The sequence below is a fragment of the Cheilinus undulatus genome, linkage group 17, assembly GCF_018320785.1.
Source record: "Cheilinus undulatus linkage group 17, ASM1832078v1, whole genome shotgun sequence".
NCBI classification, from domain to species: Eukaryota; Metazoa; Chordata; class Actinopteri; order Labriformes; family Labridae; genus Cheilinus; species Cheilinus undulatus.
In genome coordinates this window covers 15,132,174-15,153,321 of record NC_054881.1, presented here as the reverse complement: position 1 = coordinate 15,153,321, position 21,148 = coordinate 15,132,174, and the positions used below count along the sequence as shown (strand labels likewise).

Here is a 21,148-nt window from a genome sequence, read left to right as displayed (position 1 = left end):
TCAAACTGAATCAAGGTGGGTTCCTTTTCTTCTTAGCTCGGCAAAATTAAGAGATGCCAGCCTCCAACCAGCCAAAGAGAATAACCAAAGTCTTGACTTAGTTGCATAATACACTAGTGAAAATTTGAATCTAAAATCCCCACCATCCGATGCTACTATCCTCATTGAGTACCAGCTGTCCTGTTATTTCCACGCTGTAAGCTTAACGGTATTCGTCCTATCATGCAGACGTCAGCTCCTCACTAAGCTTAGACGGGTGTGGTGACAGCATGGCTGTTTGATGTGGGAACTCGAGTCTCGGTGTTCCCAGAGTCGGAGAGCTGTGTGACAGGCGGGACTTCCTCGTAATGAGTTCTCTGGGGAGTCCAGGGTGCTGTTTTTTTTAACTCAATACATTTAAAACGGTTTAATGTATACTCATCTATAATCAGTCCTCCGATCAGCCCTGTCACAAGTAAAAAAAAAAAAAACAGTTTCTGTCTCTCTTCTGAAGCGCCACATCTCTGGTTTGTTACATCATCACCAAACAAAGTGCAGGAAAACCTCTGGATTCTGTGTGATTTCCATTTACTGTGTTTTTACTCACAAGACATTTGATCAGAAACATAAAAAGCAGCTAAAACTAGGACAGCTGTGATCCTCCCTCAGAGCTGAATGGAAGAAATAGATCCAACATAACAACACCTTCAGTGACTTAGTGGATTCAGCTGGAAAACCGTAATATTCATTTAAATGTCCTGCTGAGGCCTCATCACTCTTTCAGTTGGACTCCATTACTTACATCATAGCATTGGCTATAAAGAGAGAGAGAGTATGAGTACAAAGACGTTTATGACACACAAAGGCTAAATTTATTTATATACTTCAACTTTAAATCGGGTTGCCAGTCGTTGTATAGCAACAGCCTAGCTAGCGACAAGACTGGCACTTCCCTTAGTTACATTACATAATATTGATCTGTTCCTACAGCACCAGTGGTAGACTTTAAAAGCTGTTGTACAAAAAGGCCTATGAAGCTAACAAATGGAAAGTTTTTATAATCTTGTACATTTGCCTCATACTCATAGTTCTGAGGCAAATGCAGATAAAATGAGCCTTAATAGGCTCCATGTTCAGAGACTTTGACTGATTGACTTTCAGAAGGAATACCAAGGCTCAGTATAAATAGCTCCTTAGGTCACCACCAGACACTAGATGTGCACACTGTCTGCAAACCAATATCCTGATGAAGCTCTCTTTGAGCCCTGTGCAGATCGTTTGCTTCATAAAAGATGATAATGTCAGAGTTCTGCTCCTTATTTCCTTAATTTACATTACTACAAGAGTGCAAGGGTGTTTGTTTTTCTGAATTAAATCCCTAATTGAGTTTCTTTTAGTCTTTTCTTGACAGGCTAGACAAAGAACCAGCAGGGTTTTTCATCGTCTTGGTGCATCTCAGAATACAGGCTGTGCTGAATACACATCTGAGCAAACATGAATGTCTAATTTGGCCAAGAGGATGTGTTCCAATACTTAAACGCACACTTTCAGTGTCTCATACACAGATCTAAAATTACACTCTCACCACTGAGTTTCTTAACAACCTATGTAACCACGGTAACATGATGAAACAGAAGTAAGTTCAAGAAGTTCTACTCTTATATAAAGTGTGCTTCAGTACGTACATTATCAATATATATCTCGTGGGAATCTTCATGCTTTGAATTGATTATGATTCATAGGGCTACAATTAGATTCTTAATCGATTATTGATGCATTTTGATGTGCTTTTTTTTCCATTTCTGTTCTGTCCACTATAACAAAAACATTACATTTGTGTTTAGAATAAAAAGATAAAGTTAATTTCCACTATCCTCTAATGCAATGGTTCCCAAACTTTTTTTTGTCAGGCCCCACTTTGGCTCCCCATTCCCCTCATCGTGCATATGAACATACCGTATAAAAGCATGTAACTGTATGACAAACACACCAGTATTCACAACTTTTGCACACAAATTCCTGTTTTTTAAAATTATTTTTTAAAATACTTTGGCACAACTTAAAACCTTAAAATTTTGAGTTTTAAAATTCTGACTCTCTGAAGATGAACAGTTGGCTTAAAATACAAACTTTACAAACATATTTAAGATTTGTAAGTCCTGCCATAATTTGAGTGACTACTGTAGGCTTTTTTGGTGCTGCAGATCTCTTGGTGGCTGCAACTATGAGACAGACAATCTCAGGCCATTGCCAATGTCCAGCTTTGATTTGAGTTGGTTTTTTGTCTTAATTAAGGCAACAGCAGAAAAAAACCAATGGTCTTCTACAGGTAGGATGTTGCAAAAGGAGAGAGAGTGTGGCCAAGACTCTCAGTGGCAATGTTGCATCTGAGGTGGTATCAATTAACTACTCCCATTCTGGCAAAGTCAGCAGCTTGTGTTGCTTAGCCTTACCTTGCTGCACCCCCCCATCATGACCTCGTGCCCCCCCTGGAGGGGCCCACGGCCCACTTTGGGAACCACTGCTCTAATAGAAGATGTGTGTAAACTGGAAATTTGCAGTGAACCAAAGGTAGCAGCATCCTGTCCTTGTAACATATCTGAAATTACGAACATAAAAAGTCCTTTTTCACAGATGAACAACTGGAAATCGAAATCTTGCTGTTATGCGCTGTGTGTTAGAGTTCCCCCTTTTTGTTCCTGCTTTTCCACAGTATTAGATATTTAAATTATCGATTACTGGACGTTTATAAATCGATTCAGAATTTTCCACCTCTACCTCACGATGCATCTAAGAATCAATTTTTTTTCTCCCACCCCTAACATATCTGCTTATGTTGATCATTTAAAGCAGTTAAAATCAAGACAGTAATTCATCATCATAGTGATGAAATTGTGATAAGCTAACTGTTTAGTTGTCAAGCCAACAACTTGTGTTGGTTTAATATTACTGTTTTTATAGTGCTGTTTACAGAGAAAGAAAGAATGCACAAAACAACCATCGTTACCCACAAAGTCATGTGTGGGTTGGACATTGAAAACTGATTACCCTAGAGGCTGCTGTCTCTAACCATCCATTACAGCTCCTCAAGGCTGGCTCAGACTACATTTCTTTTGTTTTTTTTTTTTGGTTGTTCACGATGGCACCATGTCAGACTATGCAACTAAAATCTTGACCTGTCTTGGCTGACAGCCTGGCCATACTATAGGCATGATCACGGTTGCTCATCATATGCTGCCATCAAGACTGTCTCTACGACTATGTGCAAATTCAAAAGGGAGCAGGTCAAAGAAAGTCAGGTCACTCTCAAGAGGAGCGCTCTATGTGATTGTAGCGGACTTTTGCTCGTTAAAGATGAGAACAACAAAAAAAAAAAAAAGAAACAATTATAGACTGGATTAAGGATTGTGGATGACAACTATGGATGTAACCTAAGATATGCATGTCATAACATTATTAAAATACTTATATGACTTTCCAAAGCTGGTCTTTTTGAGCTGTGTTCTGTGCCATTACTGTAAATCCTTTGCTTTGTTGCTGATCACACATTCTCAATTGGGTTGAGTTCAGTTGCAGATTATTATCAGGCTTAATGTGGTAACTACTCACAGTGGTTGAGTAGTTAGACATGAGTATAACCCTACAGCCTACAAACAACCTTATTTTAATTTTTTACTTCAAATCAGCCATAGCACACCGTTCCTTTAACATGCTAAATGTTAGGTTTTACATGTTTTGTCCAACAGTGCTGAGGGAACGCTCTAGCAGGAAGCCAGTGTCCATTAACTGAAGATATAATTCATGTAAATATAAATAGGAAAAAAGAATCACTAAGTTAATTCATTTGCTACACCTTGGTGTTAGTTTAGGCTCTAACCACGCCTCAAATTCTTGCATTGGTGTCTGACATTATCCCAGCATCTTCTCCTTTATCCTTCTTCCTAGGGCAATTAACTTCTGTTTGAGTTACTCTCATTTAGATAATAAGTATCAGAATCATAAAGTGGAGATTTGTTGAGTCAAATTGATGGGAAGCCTGTTAAAAATGTTGTTTTTTAAAAATGATCATATCAGTATTTGGTACTAGAGATCTAACATAAGTCAGGACAAAGATGTACTGCCCAACAGTTTTCCCCTGTCCTCCTGGTAAACTTTTTAAAATGCAGTAAACAGGATGGGGATTCTGCTGATGTCTATCTAGCTTCAAAAGAATGCAAATTTCTCAGATGTAGTTCTGGAAAGTTCCCTTGCTATAGTGTGGGGTAATGTATTTTAAGGTGTGCTTCAATGTGTGCTTAGTCAGGGATTATCTAACTCTACCAGAGGACTGTGGCGTTTTTAAGAGCACTGTTGAGCTGTTAGAGTGATGAATGGATGACATCATCTCTCATTAACTTCCTCTGTCTATATGTACAGCTGTCATGTACACACTTTGTAACACACCTCGCTTGTTACCTAATCCTGTTCTGCTGGCTGCAACTACAGAAGAGCCGCTGTGAAAAGCACTGCAACACAGACGCACGCACTCAGCAGGCACGTATGCTTTCATATGCAAACACAGTGGCGAGCGCATGTTATCGCACATAGTTTGAAGCTGGGATCCAACAACTACATGTTAGAGCAGGACAGACTAAACAACAGATGGATAAAATCAGGAACAATGGCTCTGAGGAAAAAAAAGGCTCCACGAATACAAATGCACACATGAAAGTGCAGAGGTGTGCTCCTATCTCCGGCATGGTTAGGCTAACTCTGACCCCACTGACACTGAACATGGAGGTGTGTTTGTGTATAGTCTTGGTGCTGTATGAACACACCCTGGACCCTGTTGTGGAGCTGTCTAACAAGTCGAGATAATGCCCTGAGCATATGCTCAGACAGGGTGTGGATGGCATTAGTTGTGTGTTTATTGTTGTGCTTTTTAGAAAGACACGGGGTGTGTATTGGGTGCCAAATCTGCCGAGGTGTGGGAGCAGTTAAATTCTACCTGGCACGTGCATCAACCCTGCTATTATTTCTTCTCTACCTCTTAACCTAAACTATTTTACTGCCAGATTCTGTTGTCTGGCTGACCCCGTCTTTGTCGTCTACCTGTCCTGCAACAACTAAACTTCCTCTGTATTAACTGTCAACCTGACCACAGTCTCCTCTGCTTCCTCCTCTCCTCCCCCCCCCCTCTTGCTTCCCCTTTCAGTATCCCAGCTGTCTTTAACCACTTCTGTATTGCCGTGTGTCTGTTGTGGCTACTCGATACGGTTGCCTAGGTGACTGAGGGAGTGCATGCAAGAGAAGCATGACCAGCTGATGAGAACTAAACCCCAGGGTCACACGTTTTCCTGGAACCGATGGCGTCCTCGACTGGTTGCACCACTAACCAAACCCGGCTGTGGTGTCTGGGAGTCTAGACAAGGTCTGGCCGAAAACAGGAAACACCGGCTTGGTGGGCGAATCGTGAGCTGACGAGATATACAGAAGCTTCTTTCTCACAGGGGATTTTAATGATCTGTAATTGACACTTGGCGGTTATTACAGGAGAGAAAAGATGTAGATTTGGGTACAGACCTCTCGTAGGCAGGTGTAGATTGGACACACCAGCACTCTGAATGGCTCCCCAGAGCTACTCCTCATGGTCCCAAAGACCTCGCACAGGAAGGTGATAAAGCCCAGCCATCTCTCTACGTCAGACTGTTGGAGCTCCTCTCGATGGGAGAAATCTTTCTGTTGGGAGAAAAAAAAATAGCAGTTAAAACCTGCTAAATCAGCACATCGTCCAGGATTTTTCTGGGCATTTTCAGAGACAGCTGGTGTGACAGGAAGGCCTCATGTGCATACGCCAATATATTCTTTCCTGTATGAGTCAAAAGGTGTGCAGTCTATGGCTAAAACCATGAACTTTTACATTTACAGGTGACAACAAATTGATCATAGAATAATTTAGTTACACTGACAGATGTAAAGCACTTAATCTAGTTATACAATCAACTTACAATAATGGTTCAGGCATCTATAAACTGATTTTTCCTCTCATTTTCTCAGTTTTAGTTAATATTTGACTTACTCACAGCACAGTATAGCATTCATTATCAAACTCTCCAAACGTGTCAAATGCTTGACACAGTGATGATCATGATGTTGCCTGTGATTCAGCTTGTCAAGTTGCAGACAGCTGTTTGTAGGACATTGCAAGCTTATAATTGTGAAAAAGGCAGGCATGCATAATGTTGGATTTTCGCTGATATCTGATTTGCTTAAAATAATTCTGGTCAATATTGATACTGATATTTGAATGATGCCAAGAACTAAAACACACTTAAAAGTGTAAAAAATGATGATAAAAAAATAAAGACTTCAGCTGAAGTAGGTCTGTTGGTGCATAGTGAAACTGAACCATCTTTTTGTATGGCCAATATTTACAGCTGACATCGACAGATTTTTAAGCCAAAATATGGGCTGTAAAAAATTGGCACAAAATTTTAAAACTGCGGATATCGGTATTTTACTGATATTATCATGCATCAGTAGAGAAAAGGAATTAGAAATCTTGTTATGAAAGGATATAAATACCAATTTTACTAGATAAAGTGATGCTATGAATTTTGGACTTTATTACATCTATTTTCTAAATTTTCACACAGAAAGCTCAGCCTGTAAACACCTCTCTCTCCTCCATCAGCTGCATTATGCTGAATGCATAATGCTTAAATTACGTGGGAAAACTTAAAAAAAAAAAAATGTAATCATACCCAAGATGCAAATCAGTGTGTAAAAAGGCAATAGAAATATATATAATATTGTGTTATATATTGTGTAATATTGTGTTTTGAAAGGCTCTTGTTATTCCAGTTGTGCATGTAAGCGGGATGCACAGTACCTTATGAGATAATACATGATAAATTCAAGGCTGTCAGAGCTAAATTTGTTTGTGGAAAATTATTTTTTCTCAGCAGATATTAGTTCCAACAAAACTGAGTTAGAAAAGCATTTTTGTGTTCCTATGTGTTGTGAAATTTCACTGCCACACATGAGGGTGATGACAAGTGAGTTGTTGATGAGCAGGAATCAAAGAGCCTCTTGAGGATGACAAAGATGCAGGAAAAAAACAGTTAATGTGCAATAATATCCCTCTTGTAGAGATAGGTTTATTGTGTAGTAACTTCAGAAATAAATCACTTTAAGCTGAGTGACTGTGAGAGTCATTTCCACAGAAATGATTCATCGTCTCTTTTTGTGGCAGCAGTGTGAACTGACAGGTGTTTCAAATGTCGCAATGGCCAGTTGCCAGCTGTTGTGAGTTTCAAACTTGTCTCACTGCAAATCTTCGGTCTGCACTGTGCTTTACATTGTGGCAAAATCTTTACCACAAAGTTGTGAAGGATGCTGACGATGCAGTTTAAACAAGTTGAGTGGGCTGATTGCCAAATCGAAAAAACAACCACTGAAGCAAAATTTCTGAGGGTTTTCATGTGCATCTGGATGAAGAAGATTTCCCAACAATTTCTTTGGAAATACGTGAAAACCTCAATGTTGTGGAAAAAAAAGAGCTAGTTCAAAACAATTTTTTTCCATCAGTAGTTATTGTGGGAGGGAGAGTAGAAAGATATCGAGCCACATTTATGAACCGTCTTGACAGGGCAAGATTCAAATACACCTGACAATCCAGTCATGTTTAGTCAAGTTTTCCTAGATAGAATAGAGCAAGAATGAAGGACCTGAACTAGCAGTTAAGAACAGATGTAATGAAAAAGTTAATAGGGCAGGGGTTTAGCTCAGTTGGTAGAGCAGGCGCCCATAAGTCCTCAATGCACTGGTCGTGGGATCATACCCTGTCTAGGTGCATGTCTTCCTGTCTTCCACTTAGGATGTCCTACCAAACACCAGCCAAAAGCCCAAAAAAGACTCTTTACAAAAAATATTTAAACAAAATAAATGGTAAATGGACTTGAGCATGTATAGCGCTTTTCTAGATATCTAACAACTCAGAGCGCTTTAACCACTGATCACACCTTTTCAGTCGATTCACTCCACAATCATACACTGATAGCGAGTTGCTATGGAGAATTGGCCATAAGTATTAACTAATCTAATTTATGGAGAAACTGGTTTGGAGCTTGAGACCCTGGCAGTTTTGCTAAGCTTCGAAGGAGCAATGCAGCAAAACATTACTAAATACAAATTAAACAAAGAATTATTTAAAATATGCACATTAAAACTGTGATAAAAGCAGATATTCATGGCAAAGGGGCTTCTTCTTATTTCTGCTCCTTTAAAACCTCCATAAAATTCTTCATATTTTCTCAACGTTTTTCAGAATCAGAGCGTTTAGCCTGATCTTTAGGCTTGGTTTATCAACTGATTCTGAAACATGATTGTGTTAGAGGTGTCAGATTTTTAAACCAAGCAACAATTCTAGCAAAAATCTATCAATATTGATACCCGTTTTCCTATGAAAGTAGAAGTCCTAGGCATCCAATATTGGGTGATTTCTTGTTTTCAATTTAGTAACTGACACATTTGCAGCAAAGTTTGCTGTGTCCAGGAGATTACATGGCATTTTTCATGCATTTATACCTCTCTAATGCTCCTGTCTTATGAAATTGACAAAAAGCTTCAGTTCGCTCTGAAACTATCAGTCATTGAAATAACGGAGATAGTATAATTTAAATATGTGGTATTGAAAAAGATCAACGATTGATGCTTTTGACAGCCTTGTAATATAGTATGTTTTGCTTACAGCTGTCCAGCTTTTAATAAAAGTTAGCGTGGGTAAAGCTTTTCATAAATTCATCAGCAGTGCTTGTAATCACCATTAACATCTCTGCTATCTCTCTGATGGGAGTTTTTGTAGGTGGCTCATGTATTAACCCACCGACTTTAAGTACTTGAAGCTAAAAGCAGCTGAAAAACACATTAAACAAATTCATGAATTTCTTTTATCTGCCAGGAGTAGATGAGAATATGTTAATGTGGTTGGAAAGTGAAGGGTAGTGAACTGTGTCAGAGCTGTAAAAAGAGGTGGGGTTAATATGGGTTAATGCTTAATGTGCACTTGTAAAGATGTTATACGGCAGGTTAAACTGAAACTTTATTAACAGGCGCAGTGACACGCTCTGCTTCTGCTTTTTCCTGCCTGTTACTGAGGACTGGAGAGCACTAGAAACACAAGCGTGGTGTTCACACAGACTGGTACAAGCACACGTATGCAGCTGTGAATGGATCAAACAATAAAACCTCACACAGTCAAAAACAAACAAAGTCTTCTCAAGGACACCGTAGCGGTAAAGGATGCCCAAACAAGCTGGTGAAATGCATCGAAAATGTGTATCAGAGGCAGACTTTGTGAACAAGGACATGCTGATTGAAGAAAAGAAAGAAAATAATAGGGAAGGTGTTATTTATAACCACAGCCACGTTTGTTCCTGCATGATAAATAAACAGCATATTTCTCAAGTAACACCCTGACTGCGTTTAATCAAAGCAATAAAAAACAAACTCCCTTTTTCATTGTCTTTCAATAAGCGAAGCAGGCATGGAGTAATTGCCCCCACATTGAGATCCAGGGGTCTGGGAGCAACACTGTTAATGACAGCCTTCGTGAGCCAACCTGTGACATTTAAAATGTTTAAAAAAGCCAAAATGTCAAAGACAAGGAGGGGGTCTGAGCTGGCTGGGAAAGAAGGAATTAAAGTGAAAAAGAGGGACCACACAGCTCTTATGAGGTGAAGAGAGAGAGACAGAAAAAAGTGGAGAAAGGAAGTAAGCGGATTAAGGTGGCAAAGGGATGAAAATCAACAAATAAAGAAATAAATAAAAAAGGGAGGGTGAGACAGAGCAGTGTAGGAGTAAAGTCAAAAAAGAGCATCTATAGGAGAAGGAAGCAGCAGTAGGAGGGAAAGAAGTAAAGGAGACATGGCCATGCTGCAGCTGGGTTAACATTTAAACCTCTAAAGCCATCTGAAGACAGCGTGCAAGTCTTGTTTGCAGACTTCCAGACGGTCTGTGGCTCCGCTGAGGCTGTCTGACTCTCACGATGGAGCGTGGTTAGGAAAAAGAGCATGAGGGGAAGTGTGCAGGGAGAGGTAGCGAGGCAGTGGCCCGTGCTGTTTTGGGTGAGGGGAGGCGATAAGACGGGGGGTGAGCGCAGTAATAGAGAGCTCATGAGGAGCAGGGAGGAGGGAGAGAGAGAGAGAAATCTACAACGGCTGAGAGGATGCTTTCATCAAAGGTGCAAGACTGGAACTGTGCCGTTAAATGAGGGGAATGGGGAAGCAGGTATCTCTCTCCCCTGGGTGCTTGGATTAGCTACTTTGCCCACTGACATTTACGACATCAAACACACAGTTGGCCTCTGCAAGAGAATGCTATCTCATAAAACTAAGGTTGAATGAACCAGGGCCAGTCCACAGTCCTCTTCACGCTCATTTTCAAAACAGCACCAGTGTAATCAGTGATTGTTTTCAGTTTTTGGTGTACTGAGTGTGAAAATGCCCTCAGGAGTGAATTTTTGTCCATGCACTCTTAGTGTTAAAAACAGTTGAACTTATGGAAGAGCACCCTGCTTCTGCCTCACTGACCAATCAAGTGCAAAAGGGGGTGGGACTTATGAAACAAGCCTTGTCAACAACAATGGAAAACTTTTTCAAGGGTATAATTTCCAGGACAACAGCTGCTGCACCGGCAAAAAAATTATTAATTTTAATTGTTTTAATGTTTTCTTGGTGACCTTTACTTCACTAAAGATAAAAATTAAGAGCAGTGAGTCTGTCAGTCTCTCCGTGTCCACTTCTTTGCAACCTGTTTCATTTCTCTCCTGATGAGTTTTGTCAAGCTGCTCTTTAAACAGCACACTTCCTGATGTGGGTGTTCAGAATAAAAACACATGAGCAAAAAACTGCAGAAAGTTATTGTGAAGAACTTGTAGGAAGTAGTGTGTTTATAATCGATTTAACTTAGCTTTAGCAGAGGTAGTTGCAAGTAGGGGTGTAATGATTCACTGATCTGGATCGATATATCGATTGTTTGAGCAATGATTCAGTCAAATCGATTGAAAGTATAAACATCGATATTAATCGGTATTTTTACCTTGCGCTTTTATTTTGAAAGTCCCCCCAAGTGCTTGGTTATGACAGTTTCTGCCTATCCATGAGTCACAACACCGCTAGGCGCGGATAGTAGGTAATGGCTAGCAGCCAAGATAGTATCAGTATTGTGTTTTTTTTCCCCTTTATGTGAAAAGTGACAGATTGTGCTAAGTGGGTTCACAATATCATCTGATATCAATCGCAGGCCTCGAAATCGAATCGAAATCGAATCGTGGCAGACTTTGTGATATCGGCAAATATCAAATCATTGTTCTAAGAATCAATATTGTATCGTATTGTGATGAAACTGGTGATTTACACCCCTAGTTGCACGTGCACAGAACTACCGTGTTTCTAGATGCTTCTCTGACCTCATTTAAAGCCACAGCCTGCTTCTTTGAATCATCATGGATTTAAATAAATCTATAGCTTTCAAAAAAAAAGAAAAGAAAAGGGATTCGAATCGTTTTGTGGATTGAGTGCATCCTTACATCCCTAGTTATAACAATGTTATCACTACGACAACCACTAACACATTCAAAGTCACCAGTTAACACAGTCACCAGTTAAACCATAACACCTGCTCTCCTGCAGCATCGCTGACAGTGAGGGCTTGAGATTTTTGATGTTTTTCACCAACAAGTTTCTGATAAATACTTTATCACTTAAGCACATTAAATGTTTTTTGTTTAAGTTTTTACTTTATGTATTTACATTACAGTTATCTGCTGATAAAACCCTACATATAAGCAAAACACATTATCTTTTTAATGTCAAACAATAATTCATAGCTCCTTAGTGCACAAGAGGCTGGAGCAATTACTGAAATAATCACCTCTTGGTAAGAAATAGCGAATGTGTGAATCTGGAGTCTGTTGGAATAAACCTCCCAGAATCTAAATCAAATAATGAGATACTGAAATATTCATATCTCCAGTGCAAAGCCAGCACACTTGTTTCATGTTGCTGATAACAGACATCATACTTATATAGAGGAAAACACAGGTTTTACCTCTTTACTGTGGTGCATGTTAGTTTCACTGACATAAACAGGCAGTAGGATCTGGCTGCAGACCTCTGTGGTGGGGCGTTTTGAGCTCATCTGTTGCAGACCTCTACAATGGGACGACCTCAACCGTGGGGCAGGAAGTTACGTACTGAATAACCTATATTTTGCTCCCTGTCAGAGCTTACGGTAAGTGGCTATTTTTCACAACAGCTGAATATTATGAATAAAAATCAAAAATTTACCAAAGGGTATGAATTTGAATTAAACAACCCACAAACTGAAGAAAACCCAAAGATAGTTAAGTTTAGGCACACAACCCCTAAAGGTCAGGGTAAGAGCAAGGGGGATAAAATAAAAAAAAAAAAAACATCACAAGGGTTAGTACGTCGCTTCTCTGCCTCACGGTCGAAGTCCCCCCATTATAGAGGTCTGCAGCTCTCCAAACACGTGACGTTTGGCTGAATGCTGATGAGAGGACTCATTTTGAGCTGCTTCTGCCACATACCACCCTGTTATATCACCTGGATTTACCCACCAACATGACTGATAGTTTAAGCTATCAGTGGCTGGTTTTTGCTCATGTGTACGTTACAACATAACACAACGCATGAGTTTAAATCAGTGACGACAGTGTTGTATAAATCCAGTTTGTAGCAGAAACCGTACCAATGCTGGCATTAATACCTGTTTACCGCCCACCTCTAATCTCTTCAAACATCCACCAATTTGCCGAAAAAGTCAACTCTATCATGAAAAAAAGAAGCGGATGGAAAAAGTAAAGCAATGACTACAGTGAAAAAAAAAAAGAAAGGCAAATTAATTGAAAACGTTCAATCCAAGGTCTTTTACCACTCAATTTGATGACATCTTCTTTTGGTTAATCAACCAACTAGAAAGCCTGGAAGATGTCATGGAAAGGTTAAACGTTCTTCTCAAAATCTTCCCGAGTCGAAGGTTGACTTTGAATTGAGTTTTTTGTCAGTCTAAATACAAAGATTATTAATTTTCATCTTTAAAAAAAAGAGAAAAAGCAGCAAAATCTCATTTCAAGGTTTGTACAATGACGTGTCTCACCTCTAACTATACAAAAAATTACAGCGAGTCATTTTTAGAAGTGCAAATGATTTAAATGACTTTTTAGGGACTGAGCACATCTAATCAGTCACATAACTGAGTTTGCACTGCCTTTCATCCAGCTAAAATACTGCTGTCAAAAGGATGAACATTTTAAATGGGTTACACTTACAGTCTAAAGCTCTTTTTTGTCTGACAACATTAATTCGACACTCAACATTCAACCTTTTCAGAGACATTCATGTGCTGATGACGGAGGCTGCTATGTAAAGTGTCGAACTGCCCCTCAGGACTTATCACATTCACAAATCAGTGGCTGTATTTTCAAGAGGAACTCAGAGTTCACTGTTTTGCAGAAGGACGCTCCATCTGTACCACATATCTCAACTTTTCTGACCTTCTGCTTCTCTCACCTGCAGCATGTTGAGGAGCAGTGATCTGAACTTGGTCCCCTCTACCATGAACAGTGCCATCTTGTCGCAGAGCTTGGCGGCCGTTGCTGCGAAGCTTCGATCCGACACGGCTTTGGAGTAGATCGTGCTGACCACTTGAGCCAGGGTTTCCTCTGATCGCGCCGAGCTCTGCGCCTCCTCCATGAAGGAGGCAAGCTGCTGCTCCACCCCGCTGCTGTTGCTCCTCATGCTGTTGAGAAGCTCCACCAGCCGGTCCATGCTCTGCAAGCCAGTGCCTGACTCTCCGCTAGAATCCTCCTGAGAAGGGAGGTGGGACAAAGGTGATAAGAGGTAATCTGTCACATGTAAAAATAAACTATATATCAGTAAACATTAAAAAAAGAAATCTGAAAGGCAACACTTGTCTTAGTTTAGAGGTTGACTCCAGTAGTTGATGGATGGATAGATTTGATGAATTAGGTATAAGGTATTGAAAAAATGCATCTGGATTTTATTAAGTCTTTATTAATAAAGCTAAAATGTGTTCACTTAAATAGCGAGATAAATAAAACATATTAATGTCTTTTTTTGTGATTAACTTAAACTATCAACATTTAGGCCCATTTTTACCCTGTTTTTGTTTTTTTTTTAATCTTGATAATTACAGCTTAAATCCTACAAAAATCCACTATCCCAAAATATCAGGATATCACAAAACACCAGTCCAAAAAAGTATCTAAAATACATTAATCTTGTCCTTCTGGAAAATTATGCTCATTTATGCACTCAGTAATTGTCAGAAGGTCCTTTTGCAAATAGTACTGAATCTATGCAATGTGGTATGGAGCCGATCAGTCCTCTGCACTGCTGGAGTGTTATGAAGCCCAGGTTGCTCTGATGGCAGAGTCTGGTGTCTCTCATCTTCCTCTTCACATTTCCTCAGAAATTTTCTGAGGTTCAGTTCAGACCAGATGGCTGGCTAATCAAGCACAGTAACACCATGATCAACGAACCGGTTTCTAGTAGTTCTGGCTTCACTGAGGGCAGGTGCCAAGTCCTGCTTGAAAAGGAAATCAGAATCTCCATGAAACTTCTCAGCAGATGGAAGCATGAAATGCTCTAAAATCTCCTGGTAGACGGCTGACTGCATTGACTCCGGACTTGATAAAGCACAGTGGACCAACAGCAGCAGATGACATGGCCCCCCAAACCATCTCTTGACTGTGGAAACTGAAAACACTGGACTTCAAGCCCTTTGGATTCTGTGCCTCTCTGATCTTCTTTCAGACTCTGGGACCTTGATTTCCAAATAAAATGCAAAATTTACTTTCATCTGGAAAGGGGACTTTTTTCTCCTTAGCCCAGGTGAGAAGCTTATGACGGTATCTGTGGTTCAGGAGTGGCTCAACACTAAAAATCATGGCACTTGTAGTCGATTTCCTGCACAAGTCTGTGTGAGGTGGCTCTTGATCCACTGACTCCAGCCTTAGTCCGCTTCTTGTGAAGATCCCCTAAGATCTTGAATCTGCTTTATTTGACAACCCTCAGAAAGCTGAGCTCATCCATATTGCTTGTGCTCTTTTTCTTACCACACTTTGCCCTTCTGGTCAACTTTCCATGAACATGATGAGATACAGCTTCTAAGAACAGCCTGCAGTTTCAGCGATGACCTTATGTGGCTTGCCCTCCTTGTGAGGGGTCTTAGTAGCTATGTTTACATGGACCAGTTGTCATCAGAATAAATGCCTGATCTGAATAAATATGTTTCATACATACACTTCAATCAGGATAAAATCCTCTGATACTTAATGCTGATCCTGACTTCATGAAAACACCCGATCTGAGGTCTCTCCCTGTTTGGGGTGATTTTTATCTTGCTATGCATATCGGCTAGATAGGCGGAAAGGAAAGAAATTTGGCGTGACCAAACCAACCGATTTGTTGCTGAGAAAACTTTTTTTACTTGTAAGAGCTCCGAGTTGTTGATCAGGTGGTATAAGCTACAGGCACGAGAGTAAAACAATCCAATATTTTGAGTTGGAAAAAAAGCGAGTGATGCTGGTTTATTTACTACCAAGGCGAAGAAGAATTTTATCTTTTATGACAAATTTTCAGTTGATTTGACCAGTGGGACAATGCTGCGCAGGTCAGAGCAGTTTCATTCAGATCAAATGTATGAAGCATGTGCACGCACATCTGGGTCGGATCACATCTTTTAGCGTCCATGCGAACAGAGAGCTTTTGATTGTCTGGACCGTAGTCAAGTCAGCAGTCTTCCCCATGGTTGCAGTTGTGTGTACTGAACCAGGGTGAGAGAATATAGATTCAGGAAACCTTTGTAAATTGGACTTTTCCACAATAGTCAAATATTTTGAGATAGAAGATTTTTGTGACCTATAAGCTGTAATCATCAAGATTAAAACAAAAAATATCTTGGAATATCTCACTTTGTATGAGATGAATCTAGAATTTATAAAAGTCTAACTTTGTGAAGTAAATCACAGAAAAAAAGAACTTTTACATGATATTCTAATTTTCTAATGACTTTACTTCTCATAAAACTCGCCCACTAACTTTCTAACATGAACTTTTTACTCAACCATATCACATGATGATGAACTACCGAAGCTGGCACATAGTAAGACCAAAAAATAAAGAATTATTATAGCAGTGGTTCTGAAAAGCCCAGACATTGCTGTGAAAATTCCACATTGTTGTGTAAAAAAGAAGGCCAACAACAGCATCATAGAACTTTACCCCCCTTGATGCGACCTTTACTATTTACAATCTAGAGGAGAAAAATACAAAAAGAAAAAAAAAAAAGAGTTAGGAGGGTGTAAAAAATAAAACAACTACAGCACATTCAACGTTTACCATTCTGATGCTGTGTTTGAGCTTGACCACATCATTTTGACCATGCCCACGTGTATTGGTTACTGCCATGTGATTGGCTGATTAGATACATCTGTTAATGAGCAGTTAAAGAACTATACCTAATAAAGTGATCAGTGGGGGTATATTGAACTTTAAGGTAAAAGCCTTGTATTGGCTGTCAGCCATGAAAATCAGTTTCAGTAAACTCCAAAATGAATCGTAACTATATTTTCTTGAGCTCAGTCCAGCCTTATGGAGAAACTGTTTCCTAATATGGACTGGTGGATTGACTGTTGCTAGTGCTAGTGAGGATGTGTTTATCAACTCCTGCTTGCCACCTGCTGTGAAGTCCCGTGCTGTCAGATCAAACCCTCCATGAAGGTAATGAGTGAGCTGCAGAGAGGATGCTGAGAGCAGCATCACAGTTGGCTGACTTTCCAGTTTAGCGCACACAGTAGAAAACATCAAAAAGTGTTAAGCTAATGCTGCTTTAGTTTCTTTACCTCCTTAGTGAGAACATGGACTCCCCTCTCCCTGCCTCTGGGTGTCGATGGGAATGCAAAGTATCTAAGTAGAGGAATGACTGAAGAAAGCCGTGTGTGTACATTAATGGTGCTGCTGTAGGTGTGTGTGAGAATAATGAAAGTAATTATAAGACTAAATGGTAGCGTGTGTGTTCACATATGTACACATTAGTGCTGATTGCCTTAATACTGACTGACAGGCTCTAAGCAGCTTTTCAGTACCTTGTCCTTTAGTCTCCTCCTCAGCCTCTCCTTTGATGACTGCAGCAGGCTGATTTTGGGACGCTCCGACTGGCCCTCGCCTGCCTTCCCACTTCCTGGTGGGCTAGGAGATTCCTTGCTAACTGTGGGATCTGAGAGAGTCTTTTTACTGGGCGTCGACTCAGATTTGGGTGACTCATTGGGGCTCTTGTTTCTGCAGTCTTGAGGTGATCTGTTGTCGTCACCTGGTTTTACATTCTCAGTCTCTTTGGTTGTTTTAGGGGACAGTCCTCTATCGCTGGGACTGTTTGTCTGTCCGTGCCCCTGACCTTTGTGGTGCCAACGTCGGTTCTGGCTATATCCGTGGTGTGAGGCTCCTCCCTGGCGCTGCCCATGTCCACCTTGGTACTGGCGAGGTGGCCGACCAGCGCCGTTGTTTCTGTTATCTCCTGATTCCGATGGATTCTGCTGCTGTTGGTTTGGGGACTGTTGTTGGGTTTGGTCCCTCTGGTGCTGCGGTGACTGTTGTTGAATAAGCTGAGGTTGGTTCTTTCCCCCTCCTCCTCCTCCTCCTCCTCCTCCTCCTCCCTGAGGCCGCTGCTGTCTCCTGGAATGACAACAAGTTACATTTAGCTACACTGTGATGCTACAGCAGCTGGCTTTTACCTGAAAACTGCTCTGCTCCACTCCAAACACTCTGGTGTGTCACAAAGCCGCCATGACAGTCTGCATCACCAAAACTAGTTTGAAATTGAGTAAAAAGCTTCAGATTTCTGTAACCATCTTCACCACGTCAAAATGCCACTGTTATTCACCAAAGCTTCTCTAAGTCGCACCATTTACAACCAGAATCCCACCATCTACTGCTACAAATCTAAAATTCTAGCCTCTAATGCCTGCTTACATGTGGATGCACAGTGTTTCTGTGTTTTCCTGTCCTGCATAGCTCAGTCCTGTTGCCGTTCTGGCTCTGGGCTTGACAAGCCGCTGACATATGGTCCAGGGGATTAGTCACCCTGGCACCTAGGAGGCAGCCTATTATCTGCCTGAGCCAGTGAACTTGCAAAAAAAAAAAAAAAATCCACCAGTAGCACATTGATGCACACACCTGAGTCAAAAAAGCAGTTTTAATGCAAAAAATGTGCAGGTAGTGTTAAAGTCTAAAAAGTTTAGCAGATAAGCGCCTATTTTAACTAGAAATCACAGCATGTCTTCAAAGAATCAATCAGTGGCAGATTTACATACAAGTTAAAACGTTTCTGGAATTTGTTTGAAAAGATCTGAACAATCTAAAGCTGGGAACTAAGTGATGGTTGGTACTAGTTAGGCAAATTTAGTCCTAAAAACAGGCCAATAAAACAAGTCTCAAAGGGAGATGGGCTTGAATTCATAGCATATTTTATGATATTTAGTATCAGGGAATATTATAGAGAGAAAGTGGTGTAAATAAGTTGAATCATCATGATTGAATTATCAATCATGAGCGAGGAGAAAGAAATCCAGGCATTAAATTTAAATCCAAGGCCAGCATCAAAGGTTACAAGCAGGTAAAGGTATTGTAGCAAATAAAAAAGTGGAACTTTTCAAGTTTTAAAAGCAATAGTGATTGATTGTACCTAGAAGTAACAAAGCTTTCAAAAAGACAACATCTATTTCACAGGACAGGTGTATAGGAGAAGAATGAGCCAAAAAATTGAAAGCAAACTCCTGCATACAGTCTCACTGCAAAAAGGAAAACAACAGTATTTCAGTATGGAGTTTCCCTTTAATTATTGATAATTCAAAACTAAAAATTACCCAAATTTTTTTTTTTTTTGGCCTGTATTTTTGTTGTTATCAGTGCTGATGTCCACCACCCCAATGAGACCCCCCAACTCCAAAAGACAAGCACAAAACTCTTAATTTACTGTATGCATGCGATTTTATTTTGGAAAGGGACGGCATCTGTTGTGCTTTAAGCTATCCTCTCTATCTATCCTTAATGCTGTCTCCAATGCAGCAGAGCTATGATATGATATTTGAGTGAGGGTTATGTAAAACATTAATGTTAAAGTGTGAAGTAGTAATATCTTTCTGTTACATTGACTGCAAGTAAAATCATGTTTGGTATATCTGTAAATGGATTAAAGATGTAGTCAGGGATGATTCAGTGAGGGTGGCTTAAAAAAAAAATCCAAGGTCTTTGTCAGTAGAGCTTTAATTAAAGTGGGGCTGTTTTGTTGAAATGGAGAAAGCATTTAAAAAGAAAATACTGAAAGACTAAATCTTTGAGCTCTACTGGTCTATGCCAGTCTGTACCAGTATATCAAAGCCAAGACAAGAACGTCAGTCCTCCTCACAAAAGCTTTTCCTTGCTCTTCATATTTTAGTAACCCCTCACTTTCTTGATTTTTAGACCAAATCATGAAAATTTAATTACCATGTGAGACGTTTCTGAGGCACTATAACAAAAGCATAGAAAGTATTCTACCTTGTGAAAGAGAGGTTTGGGACTATCACAGAAGCAACCTTGGACGCGCTCTTTGAAATCAAATTATTGCTCTGTGCAGGTCAGACACAAATTGAGACAACTTCAGTATTGATAGAGAGTGCAGAAATAATTGAATATAAATGAGAATCTTTAAAACGGGTAATTTCTGAGGCTATATTAAATTGCTTGTTATAAGTAAAAACAGGCACAAATGAGAGAGAGATGGCAGCAGATTGTTTCATTTAAATAGGGGCGTTTTATTTGGCCAGTTTTGTTGTCCAATAACATACAGAGACAGGAGTGTTCTCTTCCTGATTTATAATGTGTAGGATCTAAACCTGGTCTGTTTTAAGACCTTTTCAGTCTCTGTTGTTGTTCCAATGATGTGGTTGAGGTTGAAAAGACTGTCAGCTATAAAAACAGAAAGATTACCTAGTTAGCTGTCTACATCTGTGTAAGACTCAAACAGAAAACTGATAAATCAAAAAAATTACTCAGAAAGTTTTTAAGCTGGTTATGAGACAAAATGAAATTAATGATGCTTTTTATGTCCCAAGTCACTCAGCCTCTTGGCAACAAGACTATTTCTAGATTTCCCTTTTTAATATCAATACCCACAGTCACAGAGCAGCTGTAGAGCAACATGAAGAAACAGTCTTTTTTCTTTCTTTTTATAACATTTTCCACAGCAAATATTCATAGAAGGTTATACAACAGACTCTTAAAACAAAGCAGGCCCTCTCCTAAACCTTAGGAGAGGGCCGGTAAAGAAATAAGATGCACAACTGGTTGCCTAAATTTGTTCGATTCCGATTCACAAGGTCATGTTTTGATTTGTAATTTAATTTGATCTGTTTTATTTAACGTCAATTCATGCAGGCATATTTCAGGAGCTATTTTACACAAAAGAGATTCTCAGAAATAAAATTGGAAATTGTACAAGAAACCTTCTAACTGGGGGAGTTATTTAAAACAGTGCTATTAAACAGTTAAGAAACAGTTCTGTGGTTATTGGCTATTTATCTTTATTTGTAGTCACATTTTGAAATTTTGCATTTGAAACAGTTACTGTTTCATTTCTAATTTTTGAAGTTGACTTACTGTTTGCATTGGCTTTTATTCTGAAAGAAAATAGGGAACTTTTGGTAGATTGAATATCATTAAATTCCCAATGGAAAATAAAAAAACTACTATGAATTGAAAAGAAAGGAATAAAATAACTAACATCAGACTCAAACCTTAAGTCTAAAGCCAAAAACACATGGTTGAATCATTTGACAAGCCTCAAGTGCAGCCCTTGGTACACACACAGCAGTCAAACTCCCAGGGGCAGGAGCTTGATAACAGAATCGAGGATTCGTTTGGGACCCACCTCCTGACCTTGGGTAGAGCCTGCCACACACAAGTGTTTTTAACTCTTTTGTTTGTATAGTGTGTGGCGGTTGCAAATGTTCTTTCAGCTCCGTCTCCTTTCAGTTTGTCTGTGGTCTGTTTAACAGTACACGTTGTTCAACACATCCACCTAACTTCGTGCTTCACGTTTACTA

The 21,148-nt window shown here is 39.7% G+C and overlaps 1 protein-coding gene across 4 annotated transcripts in view; it reads right to left on the bottom strand.

Moving 5' to 3' along the window:
• ctif (CBP80/20-dependent translation initiation factor) overlaps nucleotides 1–21,148 on the bottom strand; it is a 91,776-nt gene that overhangs the window by 4,031 nt on the left and 66,597 nt on the right. For all 4 annotated transcript variants that reach the window (XM_041811494.1, XM_041811497.1, XM_041811496.1 and 1 more), the window contains 3 exons: nucleotides 17,153–17,738; nucleotides 13,554–13,850; nucleotides 5,542–5,697 (listed from right to left, as the gene is read on the bottom strand). In XM_041811494.1, coding sequence (XP_041667428.1) covers nucleotides 5,542–5,697; nucleotides 13,554–13,850; nucleotides 17,153–17,738 — 1,039 coding nt within the window. The remainder of the gene's footprint in view (nucleotides 1–5,541; nucleotides 5,698–13,553; nucleotides 13,851–17,152; nucleotides 17,739–21,148) is intronic.